General features: G+C 37.4%; 2 protein-coding genes across 3 annotated transcripts; both read right to left on the reverse strand.

The window, feature by feature from the left end:
- Window positions 1–593: 593 nt before the first annotated feature.
- Window positions 594–5,180, reverse strand: LOC117629976 (YTH domain-containing protein ECT2-like). Of its 2 annotated transcripts, none has more exons than XM_034362666.1 (9): window positions 4,924–5,180; window positions 4,298–4,374; window positions 3,982–4,135; window positions 3,799–3,872; window positions 3,079–3,672; window positions 2,089–2,676; window positions 1,791–2,003; window positions 1,563–1,709; window positions 594–1,432 (listed from the first exon to the last, which is right to left on the reverse strand). In XM_034362666.1, exons 1-9 carry the CDS (start codon window positions 4,949–4,951, stop codon window positions 1,193–1,195), a joined length of 2,115 nt encoding a protein of 704 aa, XP_034218557.1. In that variant the 5' UTR covers window positions 4,952–5,180; the 3' UTR covers window positions 594–1,192. The 2 variants fall into 2 exon arrangements, with proteins under 2 accessions (XP_034218557.1, XP_034218558.1); XM_034362667.1 differs by having other exon boundaries at window positions 4,298–4,371; window positions 4,924–5,152.
- Window positions 5,181–7,170: 1,990 nt separating this feature from the next.
- Window positions 7,171–10,464, reverse strand: LOC117632922 (subtilisin-like protease SBT3.18). The gene is made up of 9 exons (XM_034366561.1): window positions 10,397–10,464; window positions 10,201–10,298; window positions 9,921–10,091; window positions 9,145–9,818; window positions 8,805–8,872; window positions 8,436–8,678; window positions 8,214–8,328; window positions 7,888–8,101; window positions 7,171–7,787 (listed from the first exon to the last, which is right to left on the reverse strand). The coding sequence occupies exons 2-9, from the start codon at window positions 10,274–10,276 to the stop codon at window positions 7,171–7,173; spliced, it is 2,178 nt and encodes a 725-aa protein (XP_034222452.1). The 5' UTR covers window positions 10,277–10,298; window positions 10,397–10,464.
- Window positions 10,465–13,065: the final 2,601 nt, after the last annotated feature.

Here is a 13,065-nt window from a genome sequence, read left to right on the forward strand (position 1 = left end):
CATTTGCATAATTCCAATACTCTATGGAAAGTAAAAGAATCAGAATAAATTTATTTATTTTTTGGTTGAATAAATAAACATGTCATTACCATAGAGAATTTCAAACAAGCCCAAACAACAATTAGAAACGTAATGCAATGGATTTCGCATGTTTGATTAGAACCCATCAATGGCAGTAGACAAATATTGGTAAACATTACCCGTAAATATCATGCAACTTACAATTGACTATAAGAGGTTTTGTACTATGGTAAGACTAAGTATACTGAATTGTTACCAAACCGAATCCTTCGTACAGCAGAGCAGCTAGAGCTCACACAAGAGGTACGGCCAAGGAAACAGCCAACTTGGCCAGCCATACTGGTCCATTAATTTACGCCCTTTTAAATTTAATGGACACTGACCAAAAGGACGAGTAGCATTATAGCAGCAGCCGCTGCACTTTTCGACCAGTTGTTTGCCTAGTCTAGGGTTAGATTAAAATGGCTTGGAGAAGAAATACAAGATATTAACTTTATATTAAAAAAGGGATTCCGCCAAAAGAAAAGGAACGTTTATAACAAGGCATCTCCTTTGTTTTTACCACTAAAGTCTAAACAAAATATAATTTTATAACCACAACCAACGACAGACAACAAAAATGGAAAAAGTAAATTCTTAAACTGACTATATTGCAATATTTTCCCACCTTGCTTCTTCTAGCTCACATACAAATACAAAAGCAAACCTGCTCCGCAATGGAGAGATGATCTAGATTTACAAGACGGGAAATAACAAAACAGGTAAAAGGCAATGGTAAAGATAAGTAAAACCCAAAAAAAAAAACATATCTGATATTAAGCACCACTGAAAGAGAAACCCTAAACCCAAAATCCTAGGCAACCAAAACCTGTTAGGAGCTTCTGCAGAACAGCTGTAAATAGACCCAAAAGAAAACTGTGGGGGGGTGGTGTTGGGGTGGAACATAGATTACTCAGAACCCTAGCCTGCCTCAAGATACATGAAATTCTAGAGATTTGACTTGCCACTCAACGAATTATTGACTATTCTCTAGCAAAGCAAGTCAACAGTCAACAGAGCGGCGGTCCAAGAAGTAGGCACAATTGGCAAGTAGTTTCTAGTAGCTCTCATATATTCATTCACAGCAGCAAACTTCCAATGCAACCTGGACCACCGTTATGCAAGGCAAAGGCTAGCAACCGTTCGCAACCCCATTCGCTACAACCCTCTTCTCTGACACAACTGGCTTAGCACCCTTTGGGGCATCTCCAGCTGCAATCAATCCATTTTCTGCAAGTTTCACCTCTTCACTTGCATGCACTGCTGGAATAGATTCTTTGGTCAAATCAGAGGGAACTTCTGATGAATTTTGAGTTTTCAGTTGCCCATTTGCTACCTCTTTCTTCTCATCAATGGCTTTTCCTTCCCATACCTGCTTTGATATTTTCAAAAATAAGGACAAATGTTAGGTATTTAGAACTGTTAAACATTTGTCACAATATATGGAAAATAGATTAACAACTTTAAAAATGTTTCAGGTTGATAGAAAAGGCAGTCTTGACCTGTTTCTGAAACTGCTGTTGCTTAGCCTTCTTCTCCTGAATTGTCTTCTGGCGGGACTCATAAAACCCAAAGTCATCCAAAATACATGTTTTGCTTAAATGTTCCTTGAAAATTTTAATCATTTTAAGGCCCGGCTCCAATTTGACCTACACAAACCCATAAGATTAATATTCAAAGGGGAAGAACAAAGAAGATCAAGGCAAAAAATCTGTAGGGTGTAAAATTACCTCCTGAGTGTCCCTACTGTTGGTCACAGGTTTGTTCTCATTATTCTCAAGAGTAATGTGCTTCAACAAACTGTTGGGAACATCTTTAACAATATGCCACTTGACAGGGAAACAGCCATTCCACTTGTCTTGCTGCCAGTACTCTAGATTCTTGTTAAAATCAACAGGCCCCAACATCTCTGCAAGACCTACAAATTGTCCACTGGTATTGACCTACAAGGAAAACAAATAAATTACAACACATCCAAAAGTACTTTTGAACTATAACCCTCTCAATGCCTAGAAACAAAAGACTCACCGAGAATAAAAGAAATACAGGACAGCCACCAGATTTCTCCTGAGCCTCCTGGTATGCAGCATGAAGCTTCTTGTTGCCATTTGGAGTGCTGGCCCAAACATTATACTTAATGCTCTTATGAACATCATCCTCACTGTATGACTTAATGATGAAGAATTTGGCATCAGTATAATCCTCGGGAAAATCAGCTTTATTGTATTGTTCTCGGTCTGGGACACTTGTTTTATCCTTTTCCTCATCATTATTAAGATTTGTTGGCACCTGCCCCTTGATCGCTAATGCATTAGGCAAAAAACCCTTTTGATTCTTGGAGCTCTTTGCCCGAGGTCCCCTGTTGAGTTCATTCAAACCATCCATATTCTCATTACCATATCCATAGTATCCGCCATTTCTTCCCCTGGGTTTGTACTTGCTATCAACAGCCAGCCATGCACGTCCACTGGTTCGCGAATCATAACCATGAGATCCAAAGCCCATACCAGATCTAACTGTGTTTCCATACTGACCATAAAGTTTGTTGGGGTACATCCTATTTATAAACCCTTGAGCTGTACCCATTCCAGACAACGGCCTTGGGTGGTGCAAACCCTGTGAAGTCAAAGAAATAAAAGTCATGAGGGTGTACATATCTAAAATAACATTCACAGTTGAAAAACATTCAAATTAAATATCAAAATCACCAGTAAAGGAAATCCAAGTCAAGTCTTCCAACCGATAACAAGATTCCAATTGTATAAAACAAGGATAGGCCCAACATACAGGTTGAGCCCACTGATTCTCCCCTGCCTTAGATGTTTTCACACCAAAAGGTTAGAGGTTTGATTTATGGACAAGGCCATAATTGAACAATCATGTCATACAACATAGTTGACATTTCCACATATCAAACTGGTGGCTTTAAATGGGCAGTCTCCATATGAGATGACCGTCTATATGTAAACTTCCACACATCGAAATTTACAAAAACAAATAAGGAAAAAATAAACATACCATGAAGTGAGAATTTGGACGGTAATTCTGATTCCTTGCAGATGGAATGTTATTGCCATTTGAGATTGAAGAAGTAATTGTTGTACTTGTAACAGGTCTAGGCTGCCCATCAGAAAAAAGTGGGGCATCCAACCACGGAAGGGGAGAACGTAACCCGTCAAACCCATATCTTGGGTCCTGGTATCCAGGAGTAGGAACCCGTCCTGGCAAAGCACCCCTTCCATATGAACCATTGGAGTTGAAAGATGAGTTTTGATATGTTGATAAGGGAGCTGAAACATTATTTCCTTTCACACTTCCACCATTTGCAATGCCGTTAGAAATCCCATTAGCTGTTTCCACAGGCAGAGGCTTATGGTCAGCACCTACAGAGGTGGATACCTCACTTTGAGGGGCAGCAGGGCTGGGGGTATACGGTCCACTGGTTGGAGTCAGAGGCTGGAAATAGGGAGGATATTGGTAGTGCTGAGGCCCATATAACTGACCATCATTTCCCATAGTTGGAACTGGGGAACCTGCCGGTGAATATGGACCATATGGTGCATACCCATACCCATGGTGGTATAAAAGAGACCCATTATCCCCATAAACTCCCTAAAACAAACAAGCAGATTTAACATAAAGTTAAAACAATGAGATTTAGTCATGTGAGACACAAAATCAAACAAAACAACTATGAATTATTACCCAAAAAGTGAAAGAAGAAAAAAAAAAACTTACAGAAGTCATCTCAACTCCCTCAGGATTTACATATCTCGAGTAGTCATCCCACTCGTTGCCGGTCCCATCATAGCCTATAAGAAATTCACAGAACCATCCATATCATATACATAAGAATTTCAAGGGGAATTTAACAATCCACCACTAAACCAATCTCCAGTTGAGGGTTCAACGTCAATTTACCTCCATAGTAATAGGCAGATGGATAAGCATTCGGGAGATAGCATAGAGATGGATCCATGAAATCAGGTAACAATGGAGTCACGGAGCGCTCTGATTGGATCTGACCATTCGCAGCATTTCCAGAATCAATAGACCCATATTGATTAACAGTAGGCTGCATTGAAAAAGAAACTAACCTTAGAACCGCATATCAGATTAAATAATTGAATGTTTCAGTATGCAGTTTGAGAATGTTTTTTTAAGTTCCACTTAAATTCAGCAAATAACCATATTTTCTTTAATTCCCAGAAAATTAGCAGTTTGAAATGTATGGTACCTTCTTGGTTGGCTCAGGAATTTCCAGGGTCTTGGTTTGAGAATCTAATGACAACTTCTGTAGCAAATCTGCTGCTTCTAAAGAAAGCAAACGGTGAAGGAAATACATACTTTTGTAATAGACATATACAATCAACAAACAAAAACAACACGTGAATCCAGTGAGCATAGTTTGAATTTGACATGAGGGTAAAAACTCCATTAATGAAATCACTCCAACACAGGTTATAACCAATTCATGAAAATCGTCTAACATGAAACCGTCAATTCAACCAGGCCTAAACCAAACTATACTCATGAAACAAACCAAAAAGAAATTGTCAAAGTCCAGGCATACAAATTTTTAAAATAACAGGGACTTCTATTTCTACACAGAGAACCATGAATTTCCAGACGCGGACCACAAATCAAGCCTAAAACACCTTAACACCAAAACAAAGCGTCACAAACCAAGAGCTAAGCAAACATCATAAAAGAGGCTTACTGCGATCTACATGTTAAGCATAAACCAATAACAACAAAGACAGAGAAGATCCAGTTTGATCCAAAACAAATCAAAGAAGAACAGATCTCAATAAGGAAAACCAAAAACAAAGAATACCCAGATGGTTAAAATTATAAGGATACGATCCGCAGGAGGAGCAACGGTGGCCATGGCCGTGAATTGATAGCAAGATCTTCTACTTATCCGAAGTATTACTAAAACACCCTAAATCTCAGAGAAAGGTAATTGGGGTTTTAGCCAACGGAGAGAGAAATCCTGAGGCCAAGAGAGAGAGATAGACTGAGTGAGAGAAGAGGGAACAACGGGTCTCACAGCCGCCAAGGGTTTGGGTTTTGGAAAGAGAGGGTTTTGTTCATCCAAAAGCGGTGATTCAAATAGCACCACGGCTCTTCTTCAATACTCTCATTTAATCACCTGCGGGTCACTTTGTGAGCTCATCGAGCCTCTCCTATTGGGCCACAATTCCACGTGGCGAAAACTAACTGGGCTAAAGGATGTTCTTTTTGGTTTTTGCGGTCAATGTGAATTCTGATTGGCCCGGTGACACTCCTTTTAAATTGCTGGTTGTACTCATTATGAGGAGTTTGGAAACCCTAATTACAAAAGGACATCGATGTCCCCGTCCACTCGGGCATGTGGTAACAGTGCTTTGGGCTCTATGCTTTTTACTTGGGGATGACTTTTCGTGTTGTGGGCATTTTGGGGCTTTCACTGTAAACAACCGAATTATCCAAGGATTGTAATTTGTATCAATGAAAGATAATAAATAACCACTTTTTGAGTTTTTACTGAAGTATACCAAAGCCCATTCTTGTACTCTATATTATGAGTTGTGAAATTAAAATAGGATAAATTATATTTTTTTGGTCATGTAATATTAACCTTTAGTTCTAGTTAGCTCCATCTTGTTTTAATTTTAATCTTCATAGCTTGTTAGCGTTCTCAATTTGGTCCCAATTTGTATTAGGTCACATTAATTCATAGAATATAAACTAATAACTTTTGCCTTAGAAAATACCATGGAAGAATAATTAAATTTTTATGAAATTAAATCGCAGTGAAGACTAAAATTGTTTACCTTTTGATCATTCATGTCAATTAGTACCACAAACGTAAAAATTTGTAGCGAATTTTAATTTATTTATTGGAATTAAAGAGACGAAAGTGAATTTTAGTCTAAGTAACATAAATCAAATCTGAAAGAGCTAAAAGCACTTCTGATTATGTTTGGCATAAAAATTTAGAAGTATTTTTACTAGATAAGTAGTCCCAAATGCACCCCTAGTCATTCGAATATGGGGGCATCATAAGCACCTTTTATACATTATGACACAACTTTTAGATCATTAATGTGATGCTAATTCCTTTTGCATGTTGGTTGCACAAGTATGTGTTAGTCCCACTTTCGATTGCTTAATAGCTTGATAAGATTTCTGGATTAGCTAAAAACACTTTATGGCAATCAAAAATGCTTCTGATATCGTTTGCTAAAAAAGTTTATAAGTGTTTATGGGTCATAAAAGTGCTTTCTAAAGAAGCACTTGCTATGTGTTTCTTCGTGAAACACTCCTAAATACTTTGTAGGAAGCAATTAGATTTCTTATGAAAATTCAACGTCTTTATAATAAAAGCGATTTTTCTAGAAGAACTTATGAGTCTAAGTGCTTCCTAAAGAAATAATCTGAAATGAGCCCTTAGTGCTTAATTTTTTCAAGAGATTATTTTGATATGACAAACACATTATTAGGTAAACGAGATACCTAGTTGTTTCTTTAATCTATTTTATATTCAGCAATTGTTGTTGATAAGATTTGAACTTATAATATTTACAATAAAATGAAAATTTAGTGTTACTAAATCAAATGATCACGAGTACGTAATGAAACACCTTAGTTTCTTTCTAGGTTTAAAAAGAAAAAAATGTTATAAACTTTCATCACATAGGCAAAAAGAAAACAATGAAAGAACAAACACAATTGAATTCCTCAATGTTAAGGTAAAACTTGGCAACAATCAACCAAAGACCCAATTTGGCATTAATTAATAATAAAGTTTAACCTAAGTATAATTATTTAACATAAGGCATTAGTGTAAATGGGCTGATGTAGACCTTTATAGGAGACTCAGGGCCCCAAACACCATGCATGCTTATTTCAGTTCAGGTGACTTTCTTTGAAATATTCGACAAAGACAATCTCAAGCACAAGGTTTTATTAATCACTTAGTTAATTTTGAAAAAAAAAAAAAATGTCAACAGAGAAATGAATGAACATGTAGCATGTCCGAGTTAAAAAAAACATAGAAATTAAGACAAACATATATGTAATGCAGTCTTTATTTGTTTTTTTTGTGTCAAACATTAATTGAGCTTAAATTGCGTTTTGTGATTTTCTGGGTGACGGAATATGTTCATGGGAGTCACAACAAGTGGTATTGACAGATACAACCAAGGGGCTCCTGACCTTGTGGAGGCCATCAGACCACACTATTTCTCCAAAATCATATCTCCCTTGAGACTCCTTCTTTGGTTTGAGGGTCACAAAATATGTGCTTTCCACTTTGAACCATGAGAAGATTAAAACTCTAGGCCATATCACCACCTCAACTCCATCAGGCTCAGAAATGGTACAAAAATAAATGACATTCTTGTTTTTCCCAACATTACGCACACTTCGTTTGATTGTCACAGTAGATTGGAGATTGGAAAAAGTGATGGAAGGATAATTTAAGTTGACATTTGATTGGAGTACTTGTGGACAGCTTGTGTCAGTTCCTGAAGGGCAAAGAACAATCTGGCTGATTTGGTCTTCAGTGTAGCCAATATTGCAGAGGAACAGAATGTAATCGCTGGTTTTCATGTCATAAACGAGCCCCGGATCCATTGCTTTGATGGGGTCAATGTGGCCAGCGCCAAAGTCTAATGGATCAGAGGCTTTCATAGATCCATCTGCTACAATGCTGTCAAAGGATGTGTCCCTTGTGTATGCTGCATGTGACAAGTTAATTTCAAACAGGTACCACATATATTAAAGTATAATTTACTTTGAACTTGATTATAGTAGTGATAACAACTATTAAGTACTTACCTGTGGTGACGATAGCAGATCGAATGGCTGCAGGAGACCAAGTTGGATGTGCAGATTTGATAAGGGCAACGACTCCAGAGACATGAGGGCATGACATTGATGTTCCTGACTGAAAATTCCAGCTCACAGAACGCTTATCGTCAAGCGTCAAAGTGGGAGATGTTTGAGGAGGCCATGCTGCCAATATATTTACCCCTGGAGCACTTATGTCTGGCTGTTCATAATATGACATGGGGATGGATGGAGGGGATCATGAAAATATTGTACGTATGTACGTATGTACGTGTATATCGGCATAGCAGCACATCTTATTGAACATAAAATACCTTGAGAATATCAGGTGTGATTGAGCTTGGGCCTCTTGAAGAGAAGTATGCAACTCTAGGGGCTAGTGACTTGCCAATAACAGTTTTACTTGATTCTATCTGCACAAGAGGTTTCCTGTGTGGTGGTGTGTAGTTCACAGAATCACAGTATTAGGGTTCATTAAGTTTACAAGGAATATAATTAGGATATAATTAAGTATGATTTCGCCGTAAACAACTTACGTGGGAGATTGAGCAAGATAGTGCTTGATTTTAGTCCCCTGCTCAAGGTTAACATGGACTGAGGGGATGATGTCCACAGCAACCTGTCTTGTCATAGCTTCCACAAAGATCAAAGCTGATGCATTAGCTTTCTTGGCAGCTGCTTCTGCCTCATCAATTTCGTAGGGTCCAATGCTAGAGAAGCACAGAATTACTCTCCCCACAGCAAATTTTGATTGTATCCAATTTTCTGGCCTGCAAACCCTGCACTTTTTTTGTTTACTGTAAGTACAAAACTCTGTCACCCTCAACTCAACTAAGAAATATATAAATGCTGAGAGAGAGAGAGAGAGAGAGAGAGAGAGAGAGAGAGAGAGAGAGAGAGGTCACCCATTAACAAAATATGTGGTCGCATCTGCCAATTTCCCCTTAATAGGTGTGATGATAAAGCTTTCTCCCTGTACAAAATGGAATCTACTGAATGATTTAAAGACATATACAAATTTATACATGCTCTGTCTGCCTTGTCAAAATATTAACTACCACTCAGATAAAAGGTTTGGTAAGGAAATGATTATGTTTGTGACCCACTGCTAATTATTCTATCTCCACAAAACTCTCAACCATATATTGACGTACTAAAACTTTCACTTCTTAATTATTGGGGGATAATTAACATGTAGTGGCATGCATAATCCATCATTTATATGTAGCGGCATGCATGAATTACCATGACAGAGAGCTTATTATCCAAGGTTATCCGAGTTGGAAACATTCTATCAACAGAGGAAGCAGCTACACAAATTCCCCATGGAGCAACATTTGTGACCTGTGATGGATCTGGCCCTTCATTACCTGCAGAGAACACCACAGTAACACCTAATTGCATTGCATGGAATGAACCAATTGCAGCTTCTGATACAAACAGCGGTAACAATGGCGGTTTTGATCCAAACGATGCGGAGATTACATGAACCCTATCATGCAAAGCATCATCAAAACCTGCAAGGATGTCTGCTTCAGAGCACTTCCCATCATAATCCTTTCCCCAACAAACTTTGTACACTGCTAGACGAGCCCTTGGTGCTCCTCCCCTGGCAGTTCCCTGCGCCAAACCAAAGAAACTTGCATTGTTTTTCACTATTGAACCCACTGCTGTTGAGGCTGTGTGTGTCCCATGACCTAGAAAATCTCTAGCTGATCGATATTCTGGATTGCCACTCGTGTTTAGTGGCCCATATTCTTCTTCAAAACCTCTGAGGTAGTAACGAGCTCCAATTAGCTTCCTGTTGCATGCTTTTGCTGGCTCAAACATTTCTCCTTTAACACACCTTCCCTTCCAAGTTGAGGGGATAGGCCTCATCCGGGGCTCTTCTCGGAAGCTATCTGATTCGGGCCATATACCTAAATAGATCACCCAAAACACATATAATACACAAAATAGCTAGCTAGGTTGTCAAAGATAGACCACATGTGGAGTCATATCTAGTAATGAAATTAAAAGACCTGTGTCAAATATCCCAACAATGATGTCTTCACCATAGGCTAGTTGCAATGGAGTCCCTGCAGTACTAGTACTGCTACTGCTGCTTAAGGTAAGGCCCAAGAAGTCCCAACTTCTTGTTGTGTGCAACCTCAGTGTCTTGCTTCTAAAAACTGATATCACTTCATCCATCTCTGCAGTATTTTTCATCTTACAATATTAATTCATGTTTCTTAACCACTCATTTCTTTAACAAAACAGCATAAAAAGCAGAGAAAAAGAAAAGGTTAATCATTAGCTTACTAGCCAAGGTGGTTGCTTGAGATGAATTGAGCTTTGCTGAAAACCCTGAGAAACTGTGCTTGTAGCTATAAAGCATGCATTGCCGAACATCTTCTTCACTAAAGATAATTGAATGCACAGAGAAAAATATATAAGACCTAGCTAAGTGATGCATATATGAGAGAGAGAGAGAGAGAGAGAGAGAGAGAGAGAGAACCTTGCAAAAACATTGGAAAGGAGTTGAAGATGATGTTTGGAAGCGAGATGAGGATCATGAACATTATGGCTGTGCCCCAAATAAACTATATACACCTGCATAAACCAAGAGAATCAGAGTAAACAGGGTTATAATTATGAGAAAGGTGACAAGAAAAAGTGGTGAAACAATTTTGGGAAGAAAAGTTACATGAGGTGTGGAACTTGAGTGAATAAAATAAAGTGAAAGTGCAAGGTATAGGCCCCAAAAACACTGAGAATTAGTAGCCATTGTCTCCTGTGGAAGAATCACATGGCTGGTTGGGGATTAAATAGAGTTGTAGTAAGCTGCAAGTGGGTGGCCTTCCAAACAATGCTTATAGAGCGTGCGTTCCAAGGCTTTCAAAGCTGCAAGAACACTGACATCTCCTCATCCATGAACCATGATGATATTTTCTCTTCCAAGCTAGCTATATATCATATTTTCCAAATTAATATGAGGGCATAAGCCCTTTTCTACTCTCTCTCTCTCTCTCTCTCTCTCTGAGTCTCTACCCCTGGCCCCAATGTATTTGCACATGCATCTATACGTAGTACTGTACCTATCAACACCTTAGGAGGGATTGCAAACCTCCATCATAGTTACCATGAATGCTGTTAAGCTGCATATCATACTCTATAAACCTTTTTTCATGCTCTCCTTTTCCTTGTAACAAATTATAAAAATATGATAAATGCAGCATTACTTTACTTTCAACAATTCTCGCGTATAAGCTCTATATAATTCTTCCTTAACTTTGCATAATATAATTTTCTTTTTTCAACTTGTCGAAAAAAAAAAATCTGAATTAGAAATCCTTGACATAAAATTAAAATCTAGAGTTATAGTATAGCTGATAAGAAAATAATTTTACATGACTAGACACCACCAAGATTAATACCATATTACTTTTGTGTTTAACTTCTTTTTGAAGGTTGCAACCCTTATTTTTCGGGTTCTTGTCTTTCTATGCTACTGTCTGTAGCCCCTGTAGATTACTCATTTATCCAGCTTTCTAGCTTTTTAAGGTGCATAGAGTGTATGAGTATGGATCAATTAAACCTTATAAACTTGCATATTGATTGCTAGTGTTGCCCCAAGCTATGCTTCTCTTTAAGTAGACTAACTTAGGGGTTTGTTGTAATTCACTCTTTTCCATGTTTTCTAAAGGAAATCTGTGTAGACAAATATAGTATTCATGCTATTATAATGCCCTAGGATATACATCTATATCTAGAGGATCAAACTTCATAGAGCATGCATGTGATCTACACAATGATCTGACATTATTCAATGGAGATATACTAATCTGACTAGAAGAAGCAAAGTTATGGTTAATCAAAATCATTGCAATTGAAAATGTTTTCCTAACACATTGCGTGAATCGGTTCTAATTCTCTTGCGTGATCGAAGGTTTATAATCAAGAAAATAAGACTTTCGAAGCACGATTTAACCTTCCAAGTTCACATCATTAAGGCTGCTTCCATATAAATGTTAAGAACTTGCTTTATTGATAGGCATCCTCATCCTTAGCAATCTATTATTGCATCTTCATGGCATCATAATATGATTGATATAAAGCATACATCTAGTTTGCTTTGATTAGCAGGAATTTCAAGTGCTACATAAATATGTTTCTTCTGGCAATAAAAAGTTGCTTAAATTCTATGGTTAATTAAGATCAGTTCACCTTCCAGAACTATAATGTTTGATGTGATAGAAAAAAAAAACTGAAGAAGACATTGCTGCAAAATTAGCATATCACATTTTCACATGTAAATATGCTTTTGTGTTCCAAAGAAAAAATAGAAAGAAATTTTGGTTATTCATCGTTTTGTACAGAAGCATATATATGAATGTGGCTCACAGTGCAAATAAGCTTGTAGATAAGCATGAAAGTGATTCAATAATGGAAAAGAGATATCATCTTCTTTCTAGATAGAGAGAAGTTGACATGTAGAGTTCTATCAAGGTTAGGTTTGAGATGTTCTCTCTAGAGCCACTTAACCTAGCAGTTCTTTTATACATTTTTCATTGTATAAACACAACTTCGAAGTCTCTCCAGACTCCAACCTCTGTGTTTGTCTGAACACAGGCAGGTATAGAATTAACCAAAGGCAAGTGCAGATGAGTCTTTTGAGTTTTAAATCCTGCAAAACAAAACTAAGGAGTTGAAGTTCCCAACCAGCTCTGTGTTTGTCTGGTATAGCTTGCTAGCACAAAGAAGCTGGTGTGCTTTAATTAGCTGCATGGCTTTTAAGGATTGAACAAACAATCCTGAAAATTAATGATGATGATCTAAAATATCAGAAAATGACTCATTTACCCCAGCTCAAGCTTGATAACTATCCAAATTAAAACAAATTAGCAAGCTGTTGTGTTTTGCAGAGATGGGACCAATTTGTAATCAAAGCATTTAATTAGGCAACAGGAGCAGATAGATGCAAGTAGTGTGTAATGATTGATTTTCAAATAGTCACAGTATTAGTGAAAAGCTCTTTGTAATTGTAATTTTGGTTTAGAAGCAAGATAGTAAATCTAAATTTACAGCTGTCATTCTCTAAGTACATTATAATTAATGGATATATGTTAATTAGATTATGATTATTAGATATATAAACACATTATTATAAATAGATAAAGACATTGA

The sequence above is a fragment of the Prunus dulcis genome, chromosome 6 (genome assembly GCF_902201215.1).
Source record: "Prunus dulcis chromosome 6, ALMONDv2, whole genome shotgun sequence".
Taxonomy (NCBI): domain Eukaryota; kingdom Viridiplantae; phylum Streptophyta; class Magnoliopsida; order Rosales; family Rosaceae; genus Prunus; species Prunus dulcis.

Excerpts from the sequence above, each read along its gene's own strand:
- LOC117629976 (XM_034362666.1), bottom strand. The coding sequence starts at position 4,951 with ATGGCCACCGTTGCTCCTCCTGCGGATC. Across the intron at positions 4,375-4,923 it reads CGTTGCTCCTCCTGCGGATC|AAGCAGCAGATTTGCTACAG; the intron begins GTATCCTTATAA and ends TGCTTTCTTTAG. Across the intron at positions 3,673-3,798 it reads AGGGAGTTGAGATGACTTCT|GGAGTTTATGGGGATAATGG; the intron begins GTAAGTTTTTTT and ends TGTTTGTTTTAG.
- LOC117632922 (XM_034366561.1), bottom strand. The coding sequence starts at position 10,276 with ATGCTTTATAGCTACAAGCACAGTTTCTCAGGGTTTTCAGCAAAGCTC. Across the intron at positions 10,092-10,200 it reads TCAAGCAACCACCTTGGCTA|AGATGGATGAAGTGATATCA; the intron begins GTAAGCTAATGA and ends AAAATACTGCAG. Across the intron at positions 8,873-9,144 it reads ATAATAAGCTCTCTGTCATG|GGAGAAAGCTTTATCATCAC; the intron begins GTAATTCATGCA and ends CATTTTGTACAG.